Source organism: Camelina sativa, chromosome 20 (genome assembly GCF_030686135.1).
Source record: "Camelina sativa cultivar CO46 ecotype springtype chromosome 20, ASM3068613v1".
Taxonomy (NCBI): Eukaryota; Viridiplantae; Streptophyta; class Magnoliopsida; order Brassicales; family Brassicaceae; genus Camelina; species Camelina sativa.
The window spans coordinates 8,454,307-8,475,193 of record NC_141899.1 but is presented as its reverse complement, the minus strand read 5'-3'; the positions used below and the strand labels follow the sequence as shown (position 1 = coordinate 8,475,193).

The window sequence follows — 20,887 nt, the reverse complement described above, 5'->3', positions numbered from 1 at the left end:
AAAAGTGGGGACCTAAAGTTTCTCAACAACAGAACAATAAGTCTCTGTCACTAGTTCAGTTGGTTCTTTTATCATATACACAAATAGGATCACACATGACAGTATACGTAAATGAAGATTCTGTGCTAGGTTGGTGGTGAAGTTGCTGTCACAGACAAAGTTGTCGACAATTAAGGCAGAAAGACAAAGGCATAATCTAGGTTCCCCTTCAGCAAGAGATTAAGCCATAAGCTTTCTTCAAGTACACCATTGTTTTACTATAAGTAGCTGCTACTGATTCCTTAACAACTATCTTTCACTTGCACAGTTTCAGGATAAGAATATTCTATTCTTAGAGCTTCATTAAAAAGAAAAGTAGTAATGGCGTTGAGGAGAGGGAGCAGAAGAGCTAGAAGAGAAACAAAGTCAATCACATGAAGCAGACAAGAAAGACAGGAGGACATGTCATTTGGGTTATACAAAAGATGTGAAAGCTAAGAGATGAACAAGAAAAACGAAAAAAAAAACCCACTAACACTCTCTCGCAGAAATTCAGATGGATCTTTAGCTTGAACCAAGGAAGCTTTTGACGAGCTGAGCCACAGAGTTAGCCAAAGAATCAGCAGCTTCTTGAGTGGATGCTTCTGCATATACTCTCACCACATCTTCAGTACCCGATGGCCTTATAAAAGCTCTGCCACGCGAGTACTTCTTGATTTCAGAATTAATAGCATCTTGAATCCCCAAAGGTCTCAGAGCCTCGGTTTCTTGGCTTGTGGTCACAACCGCTGTTCTGTCTGGAACTTCAACCTTGATCTGTCTGCTAGGAAGGTCTTTGTATAGCTCATTCCACTTCTGTATTGACCATCCTATGTGTTGCAGAATCACTTCAACCAAGAGCACTCCACTTAAAGCATCACCAACCGCTTGGTTAATCAGATTACTCACCGCCACTAGTCTAGAAACCGCTTTGTGCTCTTCAGAACCACCCTGACCTATGGCGGTTAGATCCTTTTGTTTGGTAACCAACCAAGATAGGCAAGATTCCGAGAAGAGTATAGTCCCATGGCCATTAGCTTCAAAGTAGATTCCAATATCAAACTCTGCTGCTTTCTCATGTAAATGCTTCACCCCAGTTTTAGCAAAAACAACATCTAAACCCAACTGCTTTAAGTAATCCGTGGATGCACCATTAGCGTAAGCTGTCTGCACAACACCAAGACGAGACTGCTTCCCTTCATTACCATCATCAAGAACGTTGAGTTGCTCTTTGATGAAGAGAGCAAACAAAGATAAAATCTTATCACCATCAAGTAACTCAACCTTTACATCAGAAGTAGAATCTGAAGGAACGTAAAAGTATACCAACCGATCTGCATCGCCGTCCAAACTCGCACACCTCATCCCTACATCCTTTAACCCAAATCCTAAAGGCACAACCTTTTCTTTCTGCACAAAATCAGCACCTACACCTTCATTAAGCACACCTCCATCTCTACCTGTGTTACGAATCTCAAGATCAAGATTACTCAAAGACGCTCTTAGCTCCTCAATCTTCTGTCCACCTACACCATTAGCACCATCTACAAGCAATTTGCTAATCTCAAACTTATTGTTTCCACTAATTGGAATAAGATTAACCAAACACCTAAACGAAGTAGAGAGATTCTCAAAGTAGTCCTTCTCAGTAGCCTTAAGACCTTTATTCTTAGCTCTAACCATCCAATGCAACTGCGGAGTTGTCAAAACCCCAATGTCAACCGCAACAGAACCCAAAACTGAATCAACTCCGATCTCCGCAGCTCGGAGAAGCGACTCACCACTAGGTCTAGTATCCCTTCCTAACCATACCTCTGCACCTTTATCCCCACCGATCTTAATCTCTTCCTTCTCCACGAATGCTCTGATCAACGAAACGAGTTCTTGAGGAGAGGCTGCGTTAGCGATCTGATCTGCGAAAGGCTCCCATTCCTGAGAAAGCATACCTCCAGATGGATCTGAGACTTTAATGCCATTGTCAGAGACTTTGTTGTGCGAAGCTGTGATCATAAGCCCGATGGTGGTTGATCCGAGCTTAAGCGATCGGAGAGCTGAGAGTATCCCAACTCTGTAAACAGTCGATTCAAGCAGTTTTGCATCGCCTCGGAACCCAGCTGTTCCATACGATAGCTTAAGGCCTTGAGGAATTGGGAAAAGCTCAGATGATTTGAGGAGTGAAGCAATTTGGATCTCGTCCATGGCGCTTTGTGAGAGAAACAGAGAGTAGAATTGAACCAAATAAAACGTAAAGGAAGCTTTTTTATTTTATTTTTGACATAAAGGAAGCATTTTTATTTATTTGTTTCCTTTTTTCATCTCCTGCGTCTCTCTCCAGCGAAGTCAGATCTCTTGACCTTTTCTCGGTCTTCTTCGCTTATTAACTTCTTCTTCTCTCTCGCTCTTTGAACGTCCGATGAACAGTTTGGTTCTCTGATTAGATCTCAAGTTCCAAACGACAGTTTTCAGTTTGCTCTTCTCAGTTTTACCAATATATCTGTCTGTTAGATGAAGTATTTTGGTCAAATTGAGTAGTGCAATGGGAAAGTTGCCGATTGCGATTATTAGGGTTTCGTTTAGTTGAAAGCTGAGGAACAGTTTACAAGTAGATTTCCTTCCCAAGAATTTATAGAAACTTTGGGTTTTTTTATTCTTCTTGCGTGCTGGTTTGTTTGGTTGCTTGTCTTGAGTATTAGAGAGAAGCTAACTTGGTTTACGCTTAGAAGCTCTATTAAAATTGTGGAATAAGAAAGATTAGCTCTTTGTTAGTATATGTGAACCTTCAATATCTCATCTTTTTAGTTTGATTATATTGGAACTTTGAGAACATGTTCTTTGATTTGTTAGGAGCTTGAGATCTTTTACAACTCGCTGAAAAGCGAGGAAAAATGTTACATTAGTCTTGTGGGAGAGCTTTATATATGTACAAGATGTTGTCTAACAAGAATAATCTATAGAGTAAAATGTGTGTTTTGGAGACTAGAGGTGAAAGCTGCAAAAGTTTCTTCACTGCAGGGGATCGTTAGTTTACTCATTGGGTGATCAAACCCAAATTCATCTTCTGTATTTCTTAGCAGATTTTGAAACGATGCTTGGCTCAAGAACGATATCGGAACCACGTATCTCTTCTTTTGGCTTTCCCCAACATACACTGCAAAGTATCCCTTTGGAACATCAGCAGACTTTGAGGTTGCAAACAGTTTCGCTTGCCGGAAGAATTGCATTGATTGCAGCACACGAGGAACTCTGAAAGCCATTAAACCATTTGATGGGTATGTGTTTATCTTTTCCTTTTTTTATTTTGTACTTAAAGATGATTACAGAGAGAAAGATCTTGCTGTTTCCTGAAGAAGATATGAGAAGTTCTTATGTGGTTTAAGGGTTTGGGGACTTCTTTTTATAGATTTATACCACTTTAAGATAAGTAGATAACTAACCTGTCTTTTCAGGCTCAGAGAAGCGTAGCTAATATGTACTGAGACATGGTTTGTCATGTCTTGCCCCACATTTCAACCTCATAAGGCCCCATCTGATGGTAGTGGTTCGATGAAGTAGCTGAAGTTCTTGTAGAGATATCCACATGGATGTCTGACAGGTTAGTCACACTTACATTTCAATCAAATTTAAGTTTCCATCCCATGAGATTATGTCCTTTGAACATGAATGTGTCATTCATGTTCTCTTGGTAGGCAACTTATTGTCCCGCCACATAATTAAGAAATCAGACCTTCTAATGTATTATTATAGACAAGAGAAGATTCAATATCTCATCTTATCTCTTTATTAGTTATAAAGACACTCAGAAAACAAACCCTTGTGAAGTGCACCATCTAATGTTCATTAGCTTTCATCGTTTGTCATCTATCTCTCTATCTATCTGGAAAACAAAACCATGTGAAACTCTGTTCTTGTATGTCCCACGCTTGTATACCACAGTTTCATTGGTTGTAGGGTGGTTCTAACTCTTTCATTGATCTATTTATACATCCGGAAACAAAACCAACTCTTCAAATCACCAAGTAGTATACCATTCCAAGGCTTGAATCTGAGCAATCAATTTGTTATCGCTAATCCATCTTCAGTTTACATTTTCGAAGATTAGAAATGGCTTTGATGAGAGGTTTCTTGGGCGCAAAGAAGATTCTGAGCCGCTCTGTAACAGCTACAACACCAAAAGGGTTTCTTGCAGTGTATGTTGGCGAGGACCAGGTCCAGAAGAAGAGATATATGGTGCCACTTTCATACTTGAACCAGCCTTCATTTCAAGCTCTCCTCAGTAAATCCGAGGAAGTGTTTGGGTTCGATCATCCTATGGGTGGCTTAACGATCCCTTGTCCTGAAGATGCCTTCATCTCTGTAACTTCTGTATTACAGGGAAGATGATCCGTAAAGAAGATATAGATCTAACATTTGTTAGCTCGAGTTAGAGATATAATTTATTCAGTGTAAATAGGTCAACCTTTTTCCTCAAAGAAAAGAGTTGTGTAAAAGGTTACAATACTCAAATGTGAACGTCATTCTTTGTGTGAGAAACAATGGTGTTAATGCGAATTGCAGAAAGTTTTCTACTAAAAGCTTTATCTTGCTGTTGTATATATAATGCATAAATATTCTTATTAGTTGACAATTTCTTGAGTATTTGCTTATATCTTCATTAAGTTTCTCTTCTTCTGCTGACTTAACTCAATCATAAGATAAAAAATTTCAGTGATCTCACTACAGAAAACGCCAAAGCTAGCTTGAGATTGTAATATAAATTACCTTCGGACAAAATAATTATGAACAGAACAGAGAAATCTCAGGTGCATTCTCAAACATATGCAAGAAGGATCCTTGTGGCGCCACCAAGGCAGCAAATAATCTTCTTTGCATAATTCTGAAGATTATATTGTTCAAGTTTTAGTGGTTTACTTTTCTTGCTTTGCACTGCATGATCAATTTAATTTAATATTATCTCCTTCTTTGTATGATGAAATATTTCAATGGATAAAGTGGTTAAAATAAGCCATGGATCCGGATTATATATAACCTCACTTGGTTTTATTTAAAAAGGGTTATATTATAAATTTATAATACAAGAGTTCTTCATTTGGCATTGTCCTTTTTTCAATAATCGATCCAAAATGTGTCCACATGAATTGTGATTGTGTATATAGCATCAAAGCTGCACCCACTTCAAAAAAAATTAGAAACAACTCTTTCAAGAAGAAAGAGAAAAAAAAAAAGAACTAATCCTCTATTTACAAGGAACAACTCTAACTCCAAGAACACTATGTTATATCATCATCATTGAAGCCGAGAAGTCACGTTGATGAAGGTATCTTCAGGACAAGGGATCGTTAAGCCACCCATCGGATGATCAAATCCAAACTCTTCCTCCGATTTACTGAGGAGCGCTTGGAATGTAGGCTGGTTCAAGTATGATACTGGCACCAAATATCTCTTCTTCTGGCTCTCTCCAACGTACACTGCAAGAAACCCTTTTGGTGCCGCCGAGGCTGCTCCGGTGGAGCGGCTTAGAATCTTCTTTGCACCCAGTAGACTTCTCACCAAAGCCATTTCTATTTCTTTTGTCTGAAACTTTGAATTCTTTTTAAAGCTTCTGAAGATGAATGAAAAGATTCAAGTTATTGGATTGCTTGTTGTTAGTTGATAATGGATAGAATGAGGTTGTGTGTGTATATATAGAAAGATCAATGAAGGAGTTGAAACCTCTTTGCAAAATCCTTGAAACTTGTGGTATTGAAGCGTGTGGGACAGACTAGAACAGAGAACATGGTTCTGTCTATCCCATTGGAAGTCTTGATGATATAAGACGTTATGTTCTGTTGTTGAACAACATCAGGTTCCCACTTCAATTTATTATTAAATCCACCATTTAGACCACAGAGATTAGAGAATGGGATCGTCACAGAACATGGAGAATAGAAACTTGCTGGTTGTTATTGACAATTGCATGTCTTATCTAAAAAAAAACATTGACCAAACAAACCCTTGTGGATTGCATATGTAGTTTGTTTCTAGTTTATTGTCCCACACACAGTTTATTATCTCATCAAGACAAATTGCATTTATGCATCTTTTCCAAATGGTAGAGACAGAACCATGTGAACTCTTGGTCTAGTTTGTCCCCCACGCTTCAAGTCCACAAGTTTCAAGGATTTTTTCAGGGAAGTTTCAACTCAACCATTAATCTTTCTATATATACATACATATCCCATTCTTATTATCATCAACAAACAACAAGCAATATACCAAACAACTTGAATCATTTCTTACATCTTTCAGATTTAGCTTCAAAAAAAATTCAAAATTTTCATACAAAGAAAGAATTTCATAAATGGCTTTTGTGAGAAGTCTACTGGGTGCAAAGAAGATTCTAGGCCGCTCCACGGCAGCAGCCTCGGCAGCACCAAAAGGGTTTCTTGCAGTGTACGTAGGAGAGAGCCAGAAGAAGAGATATTTGGTGCCAGTATCATACTTGAACCAGCCTACATTCCAAGCGCTCCTCAGTAAATCGGAGGAAGAGTTTGGATTTGATCATCCGATGGGTGGCTTAACGATTCCTTGTCCTGAAGATACCTTCATCAATGTGACTTCTCGGCTCCAATGATGATGATCCTACATTTAGTTCATCTGAGTTAGAAAAATAGACTATTTTATTGTATATAGATGTTTACTCTTTTTTCTTGAAAGAGTTGTGTAAATGTTTAGAGATTGGATGCCATTTTTTTTGGAGCTTACACTATCATACCAACTTTCAAGACATTTTGAAACAATCTTTGAAAACTAAAGACCACAACATTCGAAGAACCTTTAATTATAGTTAAAAATCATGGTTAGAATTAGACAAATATAAGTTACCATATTCATCATCCAGTCTTCATTATTAGATAATAAGGAAACTAATAATATTGTATTTTAAAAGAAAAAAATGTGATATTTTTTTAAATAAAATTTCTGATATTTATACCCGCTTTATTTTACCAAGTAGATTTAATTACACGTGCGAGTAAATGTTTTTTTTTTCCTTTTTTTCGTTTCCTAATAGCCCTTGAAATCAATATATAAAATACGACGAGACCACTTTTGTCTAATTTGCCTAGCTTCAGGTTTCAGGTAAGAGCTTCAAAGTCTTTAACGCGTTTTTAATTATTCTTCCTACATCTCTTATATATCTCTCACACCCATAAGCTTTTTCAGTTTTGTTCTAAAGATCCATTCGTTTGTTTATTGTTATAACATATAGATCTTTAAACTTTTGGTTTAATATATTTGCGTTTCTTTGTCTTGCAGAAGAAGGAAAGAGGATGTCGATGGTTGAAAAATACAACGAGAAAGAGCAACAAGAGTTTGTTGGGTTTAGGTTTCATCCTACGGAGCAAGAACGCATCAGCTATTGTCTCAGGCGTAATAAGGTCGCCAAAACATCGAATAAAGTATTAGAGTTAGAAGACAAGACCGATTTATATGCCAAAGAGCCGTGGCGGTTAAGTCACAGAGAGACAGACTTTTTCAAACCTAACGAGTGGTACTACTTCGTGACACTGGCTCAGGTCTCTGGAAACCGCAAAGTCAAAGGAGAGACGTGTGAGGGGCATTGGAAAGCCCTTGGGAAGCTGAGTGATGTTGTATCAAAAGATAAGCGTGAGGTGATTGGGAAGAAGAGGATTCTCAGTTTCTACGTCAAAGGTGAGAACAACTCGAGTGGTTGGACCATGACGGAATACTATACCCTTGATGGTGGCTCATTCCAAACTCATGTTCTCTGCCACCTTAAAGGACCATGATTCTGTGTTTTGGTTAATGTCAGTGAAGAGGAGGACTTCTACTTTTATTTTATTTTACTTCAATTCTAAGTTTAGTCTGAAAATTCCCTAGTAGTCTTATTTATTTATGAACAAAATTTACGTTGAAGGAGAATATCATAAGTTTTCTTGTTTATTTAAAGACATAGAGATGATAGATCATTAAAGTTCTTATGAGCTTTCAATTTCTTATAAACGGAATAACACATGGTCTCATCTAATGTATTATGAATCTATGATACAATGAAGTATCCAGAGCAAACTAACAGATGCTTTGTACGTCGAAATTTTATTAAAGAGAGGCAGAGCAAACGGTGGTAGAGAGAAACAGAGCAAATCTCAAGAAACAGAACAAAAAAAAGGCAAGACAACATGTCATATTGTTTATACAAAAGATGTTTAGACCTTATACTAATTTCTTCATATGATTCTGGTGCTATTATTTTATACCATATTGAACATTACTGTTCAACAGAAACTGAACTGAAAATTAATTAGCTAAATGAAGCATATTTCTGGTTGATTAAAAGTAAAACGAAAGGTAGAATAGTAATGCAATCATACACTAATATTGAAGTAGAAGCCGTTTACTTTTGAGTTTTGAGTATCTCTTTTTCTTTTGGCCAACTTGAGTTTTACTTCCTTGTTCGGTTTAGCTAAAAATCATTTATTTTTTTGTTAGATGAAGTAGTATTTCGATGGATAAGAAATTGGTTAAGTTAAGCAAATGTATAAGATTATTCATACTCTCACTTGGTAATCGATCCAAAATGTAATTAACATGAACCATGATCGTGTCTATTGAATAAAAAATGGCATCCATTTCAAAAAATTTAGAACAACTCTTCCAAGAAGAAAGAATAAAACCCTCTATTTACAAGGAACAAGTCTATCTCTAACTCGGAAGATGTACAAATGTTGGATAATCATCATCGTTGGAGCCGAGAAGTCACATTGATGAAGGTATCTTCAGGACATGGTATCGTTAAACCACCCATCGGATGATCAAACCCAAACTCTTCTTCTGATTTACTGAGAAGAGCTTGAAACGAAGATTGATTCAAGTATGAGATTGGCACCAAATATCTCTTCTTCTGGCTCTCTCCTACGTACACTGCAAGAAACCCTTTTGGTGCCGCTGAGGAGCGGCTTAGAATCTTCTTTGCACTCAATAGACTTCTCACCAAAGCCATTTTATTTCTTTTGTCTGAAAGTTTGAATTCTTTTTAAAAGCTTTTGAAGATGAATGAAAAGATTCAAGTTATTGGATTGCTTGTTGTTAGTTGATGATGGATAGAATGGGATTATGAGTGTATATATAGAAAGATCAATGAAGGAGTTGAAACCTCTCTGAAAAATCCTTAAAACTTGTGGTATTGAAGCGTGTGGGACAGACTAGAACAGAGAACATGGCTCTGTCTATCCCATTAGAAAAGATGCATTGATGAAATTTGTCTTGATGATATAAGACGTTATGTTCTGTTGTTGAACAACATCAGGTTCCCACTTCAATTTAATATTAAATCCACCATTTAGACCACAGAGATTAGAGAATGGGATCGTCACAGAACATGGAGAATAAGAACTTGCTGGTTGTTATTGACAATTGCATGTCTTATCTAAACCAAAAACATTGACCAAACAAGCCCTTGTGGATTGCATATGTAGTTTGTTTCTAGTTTATTGTCCCACACGCAGTTAATTATCTCATCAAGACAATTTCCATTAATGCATATTTTCCAAATGGTAGAGACAATACCATGTGAACTCTTGGTGTAGTTTGTCCCACGCTTCAAGTCCACAAGTTTCAAAAAAATTTTCAGGGAAGTTTCAACTCATCCATTGATCTTTCTATATATACATACATAGCCCATTCGTATTATCATCAACAAACAACAAGAAACGAATTCAGATTTAGCTTCAAAACGAATTCAAAAACTTTCATACAAACAAATAATTTCATAAATGGCATTCGTGAGAAGTCTACTGGGTGCAAAGAAGATCCTAAGCCGCTCCACCGCACCAGCCTTGGCAGCACCAAAAGGGTTTCTTGCAGTGTACGTAGGAGAGAGCCAGAAGAAGAGATATTTGGTGCCAATTTCATATTTGAACCAGCCTACATTCCAAGCCCTCCTCAGTAAATCGGAGGAAGAGTTTGGATTTGATCATCCGATGGGTGGCTTAACGATTCCATGTCCTGAAGATACCTTCATCAATGTGACTTCTCGGCTCCAATGATGATAATTAGTTCATCCGAGTTAGACAAATAGACTAATTCATTGTATATAGATTTTTACTCTTTCTTCTTGAAAGAGTTGTGTAATTGTTTAGAGATTGGATGCCTTTTTTTAATGGAGCTGACACTATCATACAAAATTTCAAGACATTTTGAAACAATCTTTGAAAACTAAAGACCACAACATTCGAAGAACCTTTAATTATAGTTAAAAATCATGGTTAGAATTAGACAAATATAAGTTACCATATTCATCATCCGGTCTTCATTATTAGATAATAAGGAAACTAATAATATTGTATTTTAAAAGAAAAATTGTGATATTTGTTGGTGTAGTATAGTTATCTAAATCTAATTTTTACCCGCTTTATTTTACCAAGTAGATTTAATTACACGTGCGACTAACTGTTTTTTTTCCTTTTTTTGTTTTCCTAATAGCCCTTGAAATCAATATCTTATTATAAGGTTTTTTTTTGCTTTGCCTAACAATGTGACATTTAGCACTCTACTTTTGTGACACATGTCATTCTTACTAATTTTCAATTTAACATTTTATTTTTTTTATTTAAATTTTTTTATTTGTATCTGCTGTATAGTTTGTTAAAAAAAAAAATTGTATAGTTTGTTTTTCGATTTTTTCAACATTGTAACAAAAATATATTACTTCCATTTTTTTCTTTTAACATCTAATACATTTCATAATGAAAGCATACACCATAGAACCTTAAAAAAATTAATACTGATCAACCCAACTAAAAAATATAAACAAATTTGAAACCAAATAAAAGTAGAAAATATTTTCATACTTTTAAAGTAAAAACTGAAATCAAAATAATTTATAATATAAGATTTTCTAATATATATATATATAAAAATTAACATTGTATTCAATAATCATATATAATGTATTAAAGACACAATAAATTTGTATTTAATAATATTCCATAAGTTACAGTTTGACTGTCTTTAAAACTTGTACTAAAAAAAAAATTGTATCATAACATAATTGTTTTATCTCCCGCATGAAATAATAGAAAACAATAGTTCCAAAATAATTTTTTATTGTTAATTGTACTATTTATTTCAAAATGATTAGAAATAGAGACAATTTATAGAAGAAAAAAATATTTAGATTAAATTTGACACACTTTTATTTTCATAAATTTTAATAAAAAATTAGTTAGACTTAGAGTATCAGATATTTGTTTTTTGTGATACCGTTTTAATAAAATTATTTTAAAATTGACTTTCATATTATAATATTATTTGTTGTTAACTATTACTCTTAGATATGAAAATAAAATTAATATATAGGACAACATAATTAATTTATCAAAGTAATTAAGTAAGGTCTTACACGTTTTTTCTTAGAATACTTATCAGTTTTTTTTTCCAAAAAAAACAAACGATAAATAAATAAATTTCTCTTTATTATTTAACAATCATACAAAATTTAATTAACTTTGATGTAACTAATTGTCCTATTACTATATGATAGACTAGTTTAAAAAATATAAAAGATTTTCTAATATATAAAAAACTCACATTATATTAAATAATCATATATATTGTATTAAAGACACAACTCAAATTTGTATTTAATAGTAATTTATAAGTTACTGTTTGATTGTCTTTAAAACATATGTACTAAAAAAAACATAATGGTATCATAACATAATTGGTTTATCACCCTATGATATAACAGAAAACAATAATTTCAAAACATAATTTATTGTTAATTGTACTATTTATTTTTAAATGATTAGAAATAGAGACAATATATAGAAAGTAAAAATATATTAAATTTGACACACTTTTCTTTTCAAGAATTTTTATAAAAACTGGTTAAACTTATAATATAAGATATTTGTTTTGTGATATCGTTTTAATAAATTATTTTAAAATTGACTTATCATATATAAAATTATTTTTTTGTTAACTATTATTTTAGATGATGACAATAAAATTAATATATAGGACAACATAAAATTATATCAAAATAATTAAGTAAGATCTTACGCTTTTCTTTCTAGACTACTTATGAGTTTTATATTTTCCAAAAAAAAGAAAAAAAAATATAATTTATCTTAACTATTTAAAGAAAATACCATATTTAATTAACTTTTGCTATAAGTAATGGTCTTATTACTATAGTAAGTTAGTAACATACTGTTAAACTAATTTCAACAATACATTGTAATCAAAAATATTTAGTAATATGTACTTTGACTTTCCTCTTTTTCATGACCCTTCTATGAAAAACTATATAACATATATATATTATAAATTGTAGTTGAACCGTATTATTATAAATATATTATTCTTTAAGACATTTCTATATAAGTAAAAGAGAAGTACAAATTCAAAAATTGCCAAAAAATTCCAAAATTACCATTCAATTAGTTGTAAATGAGAGTGTTTATTAAAATTGAAAGGGGTAATTTGGACAAAAATACACATTCGACATTACCCGACCCGTTTGGAGAAAGGATCAGCGTCCTCTCAAAAATAACCCGGTTTGTAATTTAGAGGGCTTCGATCGATTAAAGACATTAAAATTGTTATTTGACCTAAAAAAAAATTTCTCCTTTCGATCGCCGTCTTCCCAGATCCCGTTCATATGTTTATTTTTTTCTTTCTACTTCATCTCTCGAGAATCTCTCCGTCTTCGTGTTGTGATGAGTTTGTGGCGGTGATTGCGTGCATATTCCACCAGATGTAAAAGAAGATAGATGGTGAGAGAAAATCATGGATAAGCTTCCTTCTGGGTTTGTAGATTAGAAGGTAAAAAACCAAAATTTATTTTTCATAATTAACCTGTTATTTGTAAGTTTTTTGGTCCAGACTAATTGATACGGTTTGATTATACATGAAGAATCCATTTTATAAACGTTATGTTTTGACATGGATGAAGGTGGTATACTTATACACTACTTTTTTTTTTTTTTTAGTAGTTCGTCTTTTGTGCTTATTACAAGTTTTTGGCAAAGATTCAGGAAGCATTTGGACTTTTCGTGATGCCAAACCAGGTCTCATTTGATAAATTTTTTTTGTTTTGTTTTGTTGAAACTGTTAACTAAACTCATTGTTTATTTGGTCCCTTATTGTCTCTTCGTTTGGAAACATAAATTTTGTGACAGACATGAACATCTGGACGGACTTTCAAATGATGTTGGAACTGGATTTACATTGCCAGCCATCTTCTTCAGTACACACTATGGATCGAGCAGCTGATTCGCTAGGCTAAGATTAAACGGGAATGATGGGTGTTTCGAAAGTAAGCCTAGCTGATCTGAAATGTTTCTTTTTTGAGATTCTGTTTAACTGCTTCTTCTTCTTCATTTTGTTGTTCAGTTTGGATCATTGGGTGTATCTATCTGTTGACGGCTTGATGCATTTTAATATAGACAGAATATTGAGTTTGATTGTTTTAGTATGATGGTTCATGTTTGAGTGTGAAAGTATTTGCAGGATTTTGTTTGAGTGTTAACCATAATCCATTGTAGCTTCTTAATTTATATCTTTGTTACAACACTAATGACTATTTGTTTTGTGTGTAATAGTCTTTTAAAACGATTGTTGCCTCACTAATATGGATACACGTCTCATTGGGGGATCAGAAGATGGATTGGATCAGAGGATACAAATTTTGGTAGTTACAGAAGTGGTTTCGTAATTTTGAGCTGATGATTTAGTGGTAAAGATTCATGTCTTTGATTTGTAAGACGTTTGATTTTTTTACCTTTATTATTGATTTTGAAATTTTGTTTTTTGGGTTGTTTATTTTTTCAGTCAGATGACAAGTATGAGTAAAACATCCTAAAAAGACGGTAATGCTGACTTCTTCAGTCCATGGTATAGTACGTGTTTGGAAAACATTTAGTGGTTTACCATCAAATGACAAAATCATGTGATATAATTAGATGGTTTCTTGGGTGTTCGTGATTATTAATGAATCAATTGTTTAAATACGAAAGCTCTTAAATTAGAGCCAGGTGCAAACATATTATGTTCTTTGTGCCTAGACTTTATAATTAGTCAAATTACTAACATTAATCTATTTGTATTGATATTGTTATATAGCCTGTTTTGAAATGCATTTTCTGGCTCTAGACTTATACGGACTTATACGGAGTGGCTGGAGAACCTGTGGGAAGAAGACTTTCAGATCGAACTGTGAGATGTGCATAGCAACGTAAGTAACTCATGTTATCTCTAAATTTATCTACTAGGCGTTTCATTTGCTCTAACTGATTCAACTGAATGACCAAGAATAAAATCAACGATTGTTAAACTTCCATTCTCATATAAGATTTTTTTGCAACCTCAGGAACACTGGGACTAGATTATCAGAACCAGTATGTTGTGGAGTTTCATACAAGCGCCCAGGTATACAATATAAAAGCAACGGACACATCTCTCGACAAAAAAGGTCACAACTTTTGGCTTGAGTCAATATGACGGAAGAAGCACTAAAATTCTATAAAAACGTTGAAGCAGGTCATCGCACTAAGTGAAAGAAGAAGAAGAAATACTCTCCACCTTATGTTTTTATTTTCTTTGTACCCAACTAACTATCGACCTTACGTTTATATCTATCATTTAGTTTGTTAAAAATTAAGAAAATATGCTATTTTGCATGTTATGTTGTTAACATTCATTTGTCCCAAAAGAAAAGAAAGACGTTATTCATATTGTTAAATTTTATTTGTGCTGTCATATTGTTTATATATTTTGGTACAAATTATACTGACACGGACAATAGAACTGGTTTTAAATTTTCAACAGTGTCAATAGGAAGCCATAGGGACATAAATAGGTTTCTCTACTAAGATCTTTCTGTTTTTTGAGACGGGTTATGTAATTTGTGTTTCTTTTGCAAATAGCACTAGGATTTTACATAATTAATAAATTTAATTAGTTAGCATTTTTGAAAATATATGATCATCTTTTATTTTTAATAATATAGTATAACATTGATATAATACTTTCTGTTTTAAACCAAAAGTGTTACAGTAAAATCTCTATAAATTAATAAAGTCAGGACCATAGAATTTTATTAATTTATAGAGGTTTTAATTTATCGATAAATTAATAATTATTAATTTATAGAGAGACTTTCCTAATTTGGTAAAAAATATTAAAAATAAGATTTAATCTTTATAACTAATATTTTTATAAAATCAGTTACAATGAAATTAACAATTATCTTGTTTTAAAGATAGTACTCAAAGATTTTTATATAGTAAAATTATTAAAAATGAACTCTAATAAAAAAATAATGTGTAGATATATACATATATTTAGATAATTTTATATAATTATTAATTTATATTATTGATGAGACTATTTATTTACAAAGGAGTTCCACAAAAATTATTATTTTATTATATTATCGAATAGTGTCCAAAATTACACTAGTCCCAACTTGGGACCGGAAAATTTTATTAATTTATAGAGGTTATTAATTTATTGAGTATTAACTTATAGAGGTTCTACTGTATACTACAATGTATCGCATGTTAATTAGTATCCACATTTAGATCTATCAATTAAACTAAAGTACGTTGGGTGGATGTGACTGTGGGTTTAAATATTTTAATCAAAAAGTTATTTTGTAATACTATTGTAATCTGTTTTTCTACAGGTTAAAGATCTTTAAACCAATTTGTTGTGGGACGGGTCTATAGCATATGTATTTATACTATTAAACCAACACTAAAACTATTTATTTAAATATTTCATATATTATATATTTAAAATGGAATTAATTAAGTTATAAATGATATCCATCTTTATCCATACTTACAAAATATACACACATGTCAAAGAAAAAACAAATATTTTATTTATACTGATTCGACTAACATTTTAATAATTAAAAATATTAAAATATAATAAAAATAAATTTTTATCCTGCGGTATACTGCGGGTTCAATCCCAGATTAAGTACCCATGGTTTATATTTAACAAACAACCATATATTTAACAAACAACCAATTACACAGTTCAACTAAAACAATACAAAACACACTCCACAAAGATTTGAACCAGCGGTATCATAAAATAACAATACTATTCAGCAGATGAGAAAAATTAAAACAATACATATTAATACACTTTCATACATTTTACTAATATATAGAAATAAATTGTACTAATAAAAATTAAATCAGATTCGTCCCGCGGTGTACCGCGGGTTCAGACCTAGTATGTTAACAATTACATGTGTACATTTCATATAATTAATAACTACTTTATTTTATATTTCAAGTTAACAACGCATACATAAACCACGCATCGCGTGGGCTACTTTCTTGTCTAGCTTCAGGTTTCAGGTAAGAGCTTCAAAGTCTTTAACGCGTTTTAATTATTCTTCCTACATCTCTTATATATCTCTCACACCCATAAGCTTTTTCAGTTTTGTTCTAAAGATCATTCGTTTGTTTTATTGTTATAACATATAGATCTTAAACTTTTGGTCTCATATATTATTTGCGTTTCTTTGTCTTGCAGAAGAAGAAAAGAATATGTCGATGGTTGAAAAATACAACGAGAAAGAGCAACAAGAGTTTGTTGGGTTTAGGTTTCATCCTACGGAGCAGGAACTCATCCGCTATTGTCTTGGGCGTAATAAGGTTGCCAAAACATCGAATAAAGTATTAGAGTTAGAAGACAAGACCGATTTATATGCCAAAGAGCCGTGGCGGTTGACTCACACCGAGACAGAGTTTTTCGAAACTAACGAGTGGTACTACTTCGTGACACGGACTGGGAAGAGCCGCAAAGTCAAAGGAGAGACGTGTGAGGGACGTTGGAAAGCCCTTGGGAAGCTGAGTAATGTCGTATCAGAAGATAAGCGTGAGGTGATTGGGAAGAAGAGGAGTTTTAGTTTCTACGTCAAAGGTGAGAGCAACCCGAGTGGTTGGACCATGACGGAATTCTATACCCTTGATGGTGGCTCATTCCAAAATCATGTTCTCTGCCACCTTAAAGGACCATGATTCAGTGTTTTGGTTAATGTCAGTGATGAGGATGACTTCTACTTTTATTTTATTTTACTTCAATTCTAAGTTTAGTTTGAAAATTCCTAGTAGACTTATTTATTTATGAACAACAATATCATAAGTTTTCTTGTTTATTTAAAGACATAGAGATGATAGATCATTAAAGTTCTTATGAGCTTTCAATTTCTTATAAACAGTAACAATTTTCTTGTTTGAGGATAAAATATGGTTTCATCTAATGTATTATGAATCTATGATACACTGAAGTATCTGAATAAAGCTTGCATCCTTAGCAAACTAACAGATGCTTTGTAAGTCATAAATTTATTAAAGAGAGGCAGAGCAAATGGTGGAAGAGAGAAACAGAGCAAATCTCAAGAAACAGAACCAAAAAAAGGCAAGACAACATGTCATATTGTTTATACAAAAGATATTTAGACCTTATACTAATTTCTTCATGATGATTCTGGTACTATTATTTTATACCATATTGAACATTACTGTTCAACAGAAACTGAACTGAAAATTAATTAGCTAAATGAAGCATATTTCTTCATGATGATTCTGGTGCTATTATTTTATACCATATTATTTGCGTTTATTTGCTACCTGATTGAAGATTACTGTTAAACAAGAATTGAACTGAAGATTAATTACCTAAATGAAGAAAATTACTGGTTGATTAAAAGTAAAACGAAAGGTAGAATAGTAATGCAATCATAAACTAAAATTGAAGCAGAAGCCGTTTACTTTTGAGTTTTGAGTTAACTCTTAACATGAGTATCTCTTTTTCTTTTGGTCAACTTGAGTATCTATTGCACTGTTCAGTTTAGCTAAAAATAATTTCTTTCCTTGTTAGAACAACTCTTAACATGAACCATGATCGTGTCTATTGAATAAAAAATGGCATCCATTTCAAAAAATTTAAGAACAACTCTTTCTAGAAGAAAGAGAAAAAAAAAAAAGAAAGAATAAAAATCCTCTATTTACAAGGAACAAGTCTATCTCTAACTAGGAAGAACCAAATGTTGAATAATCATCATTGGAGCCGAGAAGTCACATTGATGAAGGTATCTTCAGGACAAGGAATCGTTAAACCGCCCATCGGATGATCAAACCCAAACTCTTCTTCCGATTTACTGAGAAGAGCTTGAAACAAAGGTTGTTTCAAGTATGAGATTGGCACCACATATCTCTTCTTCTGGCTCTCTCCTACGTACACCGCAAGAAACCCTTTAGGGGCCGCCGAGGCTGCTCTGGTGGAGCGGCTTAGGATCTTCTTTGCACCCAATAGACTTCTCACCAAAGCCATTTCTATTTCTTTTGTCTGAAAAGTTTGAATTTTCTTTAAAGCTTCTGAAGATGAATGAAAAGATTTAAGTTATTGGATTGCTTGTTGGTTGTTGATGATGGAAAAGAGTGGGTTAAGTGTGTTTATATAGAAAGATCAATGAAGGACTTGAAACATCTCTGAGAAAAATCATTGAAACTTGTGGTACTGAAGCGTGTGGGACAGACTAGACACTAAAACAGAGTTCACATGGTTCTGTCTTTACCAATTGGAAAAGATGCATTAATGAAATTTGGTTTTGATGAGATAATTAATGGAACTTGTAACAAGATCCTAAAAACAAACTCCATTTGCAATTCACAAGGGACTGTTTTCTCAATGTTTTATAAGATAAGACATGCTATTGTTAATAATAAGGCCCAGCAAGTGTCTTTTCTTCATGTTCTGTGATGATCATATTCTCTCATCTCAGAGGTGTATTTTAATAAGACTTTCAAGTGGGGACCTGAAGTGGCTCAACAACAGAACAACAAGTGATCTCTTTCAAGGGTTTAAGTTATTATTCTCTGCATTTATAATATTGTGAAGTGCTGAAAACATCCAGTGGTTTGAAGTCCATTAATCTATTTATACATCCCAGAGATAGAACTAACTCTTCAAACCACCAAGAACCCGAAGCTTGAATCTGAGCATCAATTTTTTTTCTTCTCAAAAGCTTAAGACACAAGAACTGGTTTGGTTCAGAGGCCTACTGGGTGCAAAGATAATTATCGGATTTTCTGTAGAGGCTACAAGCAAAAGGACAGTTTCAGCACCAAAGGGGTTTTCTTGCGGTGTACGTTAACGAAGACCAGGTCGGAAAAGAACAAATATTTGGAAAAAGGAAAAACTAACACTAGTTAGCACGATTTACGGATAGAATACTCAATATTTGCTTTTCTTTCGAAAAAGAGTTGTTCAAGACGTTACAAAACTCAAAATTATGTCATGCTTTTTGTAAGAAGCAATGGCGCCAATAATACTTCATCTTGATGTATACATATAAGGTGTATCGTTATCACCGAGAGGATTTGCTTAACTTCATGAAGATACTTGATCTTAATCTTAAGGCTAATGTCACAGTGATTTCCTCACCAATGTTAACATCTTAGGTACTTAAATTATGTTGGTTCAGAGACAAGCAAGGTATTGAAGATCTCATTACCGAAATTCAGTTGTATGTGAGCATGAGTGTTCTTTATTCCGTTTTCGCTAACGAAAGATTGGTTACTCTTCTGGAATCGATAAGTGAGAGATGATTTTTTTTAAGTCTTGAAAATTGAATAACAGGTTGATATTCACAACAATGGTGCATTTCAAGAAAGTTATATACCTTGATCTCTGGCTTAAGAAGGAACTTGGCTCTGCTTTAATCAAAGCACATGCCTTTGACTTCTTGTCTCAGACTCTGACTTTACCACGAACCGAAACATAGCCCCTCTATTGAACAACTTTGACCACTGCACAAGAATCTTCTTTTACTAAATTTCATGTGTGATTCTATTTGTGGATATAATAAGAAAAAAAAAACAACTTGACCAGTGACGGAGACTTATGGTTCTGTTGTTGGGAAACTTCAGGTCCCCACTTTGAAGTTGTTATGAAAACAATTTAGACCACAGAGATTAGAGAATAGGATGATCACAGAACATGGAGAAGAGAAACTAGCTGGTCATTATTATTGACTATAGCATGTCTTATCTTAAAAAAACATTGAGAAAACAGTCCCTTGTGAATTGCACATGGAGTTTGTTTCTAGTTTCTTGTCCCACACTCAATTAATTATCATTCAAGACAAAATTGCATTAATGCATCTTTTCCAAACGGTGAAGACAGAGCCATGTTCTCTGTTCTAGTGTGTCCGACGCTTCAAGACCACAAGTGTGAATGATCTTTCAGAGAGCTAGGTTGTTCGTTGATCTTTCTATATATACACACTTAACTCATTCTTTCTATCATCAACCAACAACAAGCAAATCCAATAACTTGAATCTTTTCATACATCTTCAGTTCAGAAGCTTCAAAAAGATTTCAAACTTTTCAGACCAGAAGAAATAGCAATGGCTTTGGTGAGAAGTTTATTGGGAGCAAAGAAGATTCTAAGCCGTTCCACCGCAGCACCAAAAGGGTTTCTTGCGGTGTACGTAGGAGAGAGCCAGAAAAAGAGATATTTGGTGCCGGTCTCATATTTAAACCAGCCTTCATTCCAAGCACTGCTCAGTAAATCCGAGGAAGAGTTTGGATTTGATCATCCGATGGGTGGCTTAACGATTCCTTGCCCTGAAGATACCTTCATCAATGTGACTTCTCGGCTCCAATGATGATGATCCAACATTTTTTGTTCTTCCTAGTTTAGAAATAGACTTATTCATTGTAGATAATTGAGCATGTTTGCTCTTTAATTATTCTTGAAAGAGTTGTTCTATAAGTTTAGAGAGTGAATGCCATTTTTATGCGAAAGACAAGATTCATGTCAATACATTTTGGATCG

General features: G+C 33.5%; 5 protein-coding genes, 1 long non-coding RNA gene and 5 pseudogenes across 16 annotated transcripts; 7 read left to right on the top strand and 4 right to left on the bottom strand.

Annotated features, from left to right (window-relative positions):
* Nucleotides 1-313: 313 nt before the first annotated feature.
* LOC104770132 (phosphoacetylglucosamine mutase) lies at nt 314-2,726 on the bottom strand. The gene has a single exon (XM_010494498.3). The coding sequence runs from the start codon at nt 2,215-2,217 to the stop codon at nt 544-546; it is 1,674 nt and encodes a 557-aa protein (XP_010492800.2). The 5' UTR covers nt 2,218-2,726; the 3' UTR covers nt 314-543.
* Nucleotides 2,727-3,469: 743 nt separating this feature from the next.
* LOC104770131 (auxin-responsive protein SAUR21-like) lies at nt 3,470-4,589 on the top strand. 2 transcript variants are annotated; one of them, XM_010494497.3, is made up of 2 exons: nt 3,470-3,610; nt 4,118-4,589. In XM_010494497.3, the coding sequence occupies exon 2, from the start codon at nt 4,120-4,122 to the stop codon at nt 4,396-4,398; it is 279 nt and encodes a 92-aa protein (XP_010492799.1). In that variant the 5' UTR covers nt 3,470-3,610; nt 4,118-4,119; the 3' UTR covers nt 4,399-4,589. The 2 variants fall into 2 exon arrangements, with proteins under 2 accessions (XP_010492799.1, XP_010492798.1); XM_010494496.3 differs by having other exon boundaries at nt 4,113-4,589.
* A 464-nt stretch (nt 4,590-5,053) lies between these two features.
* LOC109131432 (auxin-responsive protein SAUR24) lies at nt 5,054-5,685 on the bottom strand. The gene has a single exon (XM_019242454.2). It carries the CDS (start codon nt 5,572-5,574, stop codon nt 5,302-5,304), a length of 273 nt encoding a protein of 90 aa, XP_019097999.1. The 5' UTR covers nt 5,575-5,685; the 3' UTR covers nt 5,054-5,301.
* Nucleotides 5,686-6,247: 562 nt separating this feature from the next.
* Nucleotides 6,248-6,794, top strand: LOC109131452 (auxin-responsive protein SAUR24 pseudogene; annotated as a pseudogene).
* Nucleotides 6,795-7,121: 327 nt separating this feature from the next.
* On the top strand, nt 7,122-7,959 carry LOC104770130 (NAC domain-containing protein 96-like). The gene is made up of 2 exons (XM_010494495.3): nt 7,122-7,134; nt 7,312-7,959. The coding sequence occupies exon 2, from the start codon at nt 7,326-7,328 to the stop codon at nt 7,803-7,805; it is 480 nt and encodes a 159-aa protein (XP_010492797.1). The 5' UTR covers nt 7,122-7,134; nt 7,312-7,325; the 3' UTR covers nt 7,806-7,959.
* Nucleotides 7,960-8,624: 665 nt separating this feature from the next.
* On the bottom strand, nt 8,625-9,120 carry LOC104770129 (auxin-responsive protein SAUR20 pseudogene; annotated as a pseudogene).
* A 599-nt stretch (nt 9,121-9,719) lies between these two features.
* Nucleotides 9,720-10,199, top strand: LOC109131454 (auxin-responsive protein SAUR20 pseudogene; annotated as a pseudogene).
* A 2,390-nt stretch (nt 10,200-12,589) lies between these two features.
* Nucleotides 12,590-14,761, top strand: LOC104770128 (uncharacterized). 10 transcript variants are annotated; one of them, XR_015593763.1, is made up of 7 exons: nt 12,590-12,843; nt 13,014-13,088; nt 13,200-13,336; nt 13,623-13,756; nt 13,852-13,889; nt 14,173-14,254; nt 14,390-14,761. It is a non-coding gene; the product is annotated as an uncharacterized LOC104770128 (long non-coding RNA). The 10 variants fall into 10 exon arrangements; XR_002037127.2 differs by having other exon boundaries at nt 13,011-13,088; XR_015593762.1 differs by having other exon boundaries at nt 13,011-13,088; nt 14,143-14,254.
* A 1,700-nt stretch (nt 14,762-16,461) lies between these two features.
* Nucleotides 16,462-17,080, top strand: LOC104772336 (NAC domain-containing protein 30-like). The gene has a single exon (XM_010496966.3). It carries the CDS (start codon nt 16,590-16,592, stop codon nt 17,061-17,063), a length of 474 nt encoding a protein of 157 aa, XP_010495268.1. The 5' UTR covers nt 16,462-16,589; the 3' UTR covers nt 17,064-17,080.
* An 853-nt stretch (nt 17,081-17,933) lies between these two features.
* Nucleotides 17,934-18,490, bottom strand: LOC109131453 (auxin-responsive protein SAUR20 pseudogene; annotated as a pseudogene).
* A 1,764-nt stretch (nt 18,491-20,254) lies between these two features.
* LOC104770127 (auxin-responsive protein SAUR24 pseudogene) lies at nt 20,255-20,856 on the top strand (annotated as a pseudogene).
* The last annotated feature ends 31 nt before the right edge of the window (nt 20,857-20,887 follow it).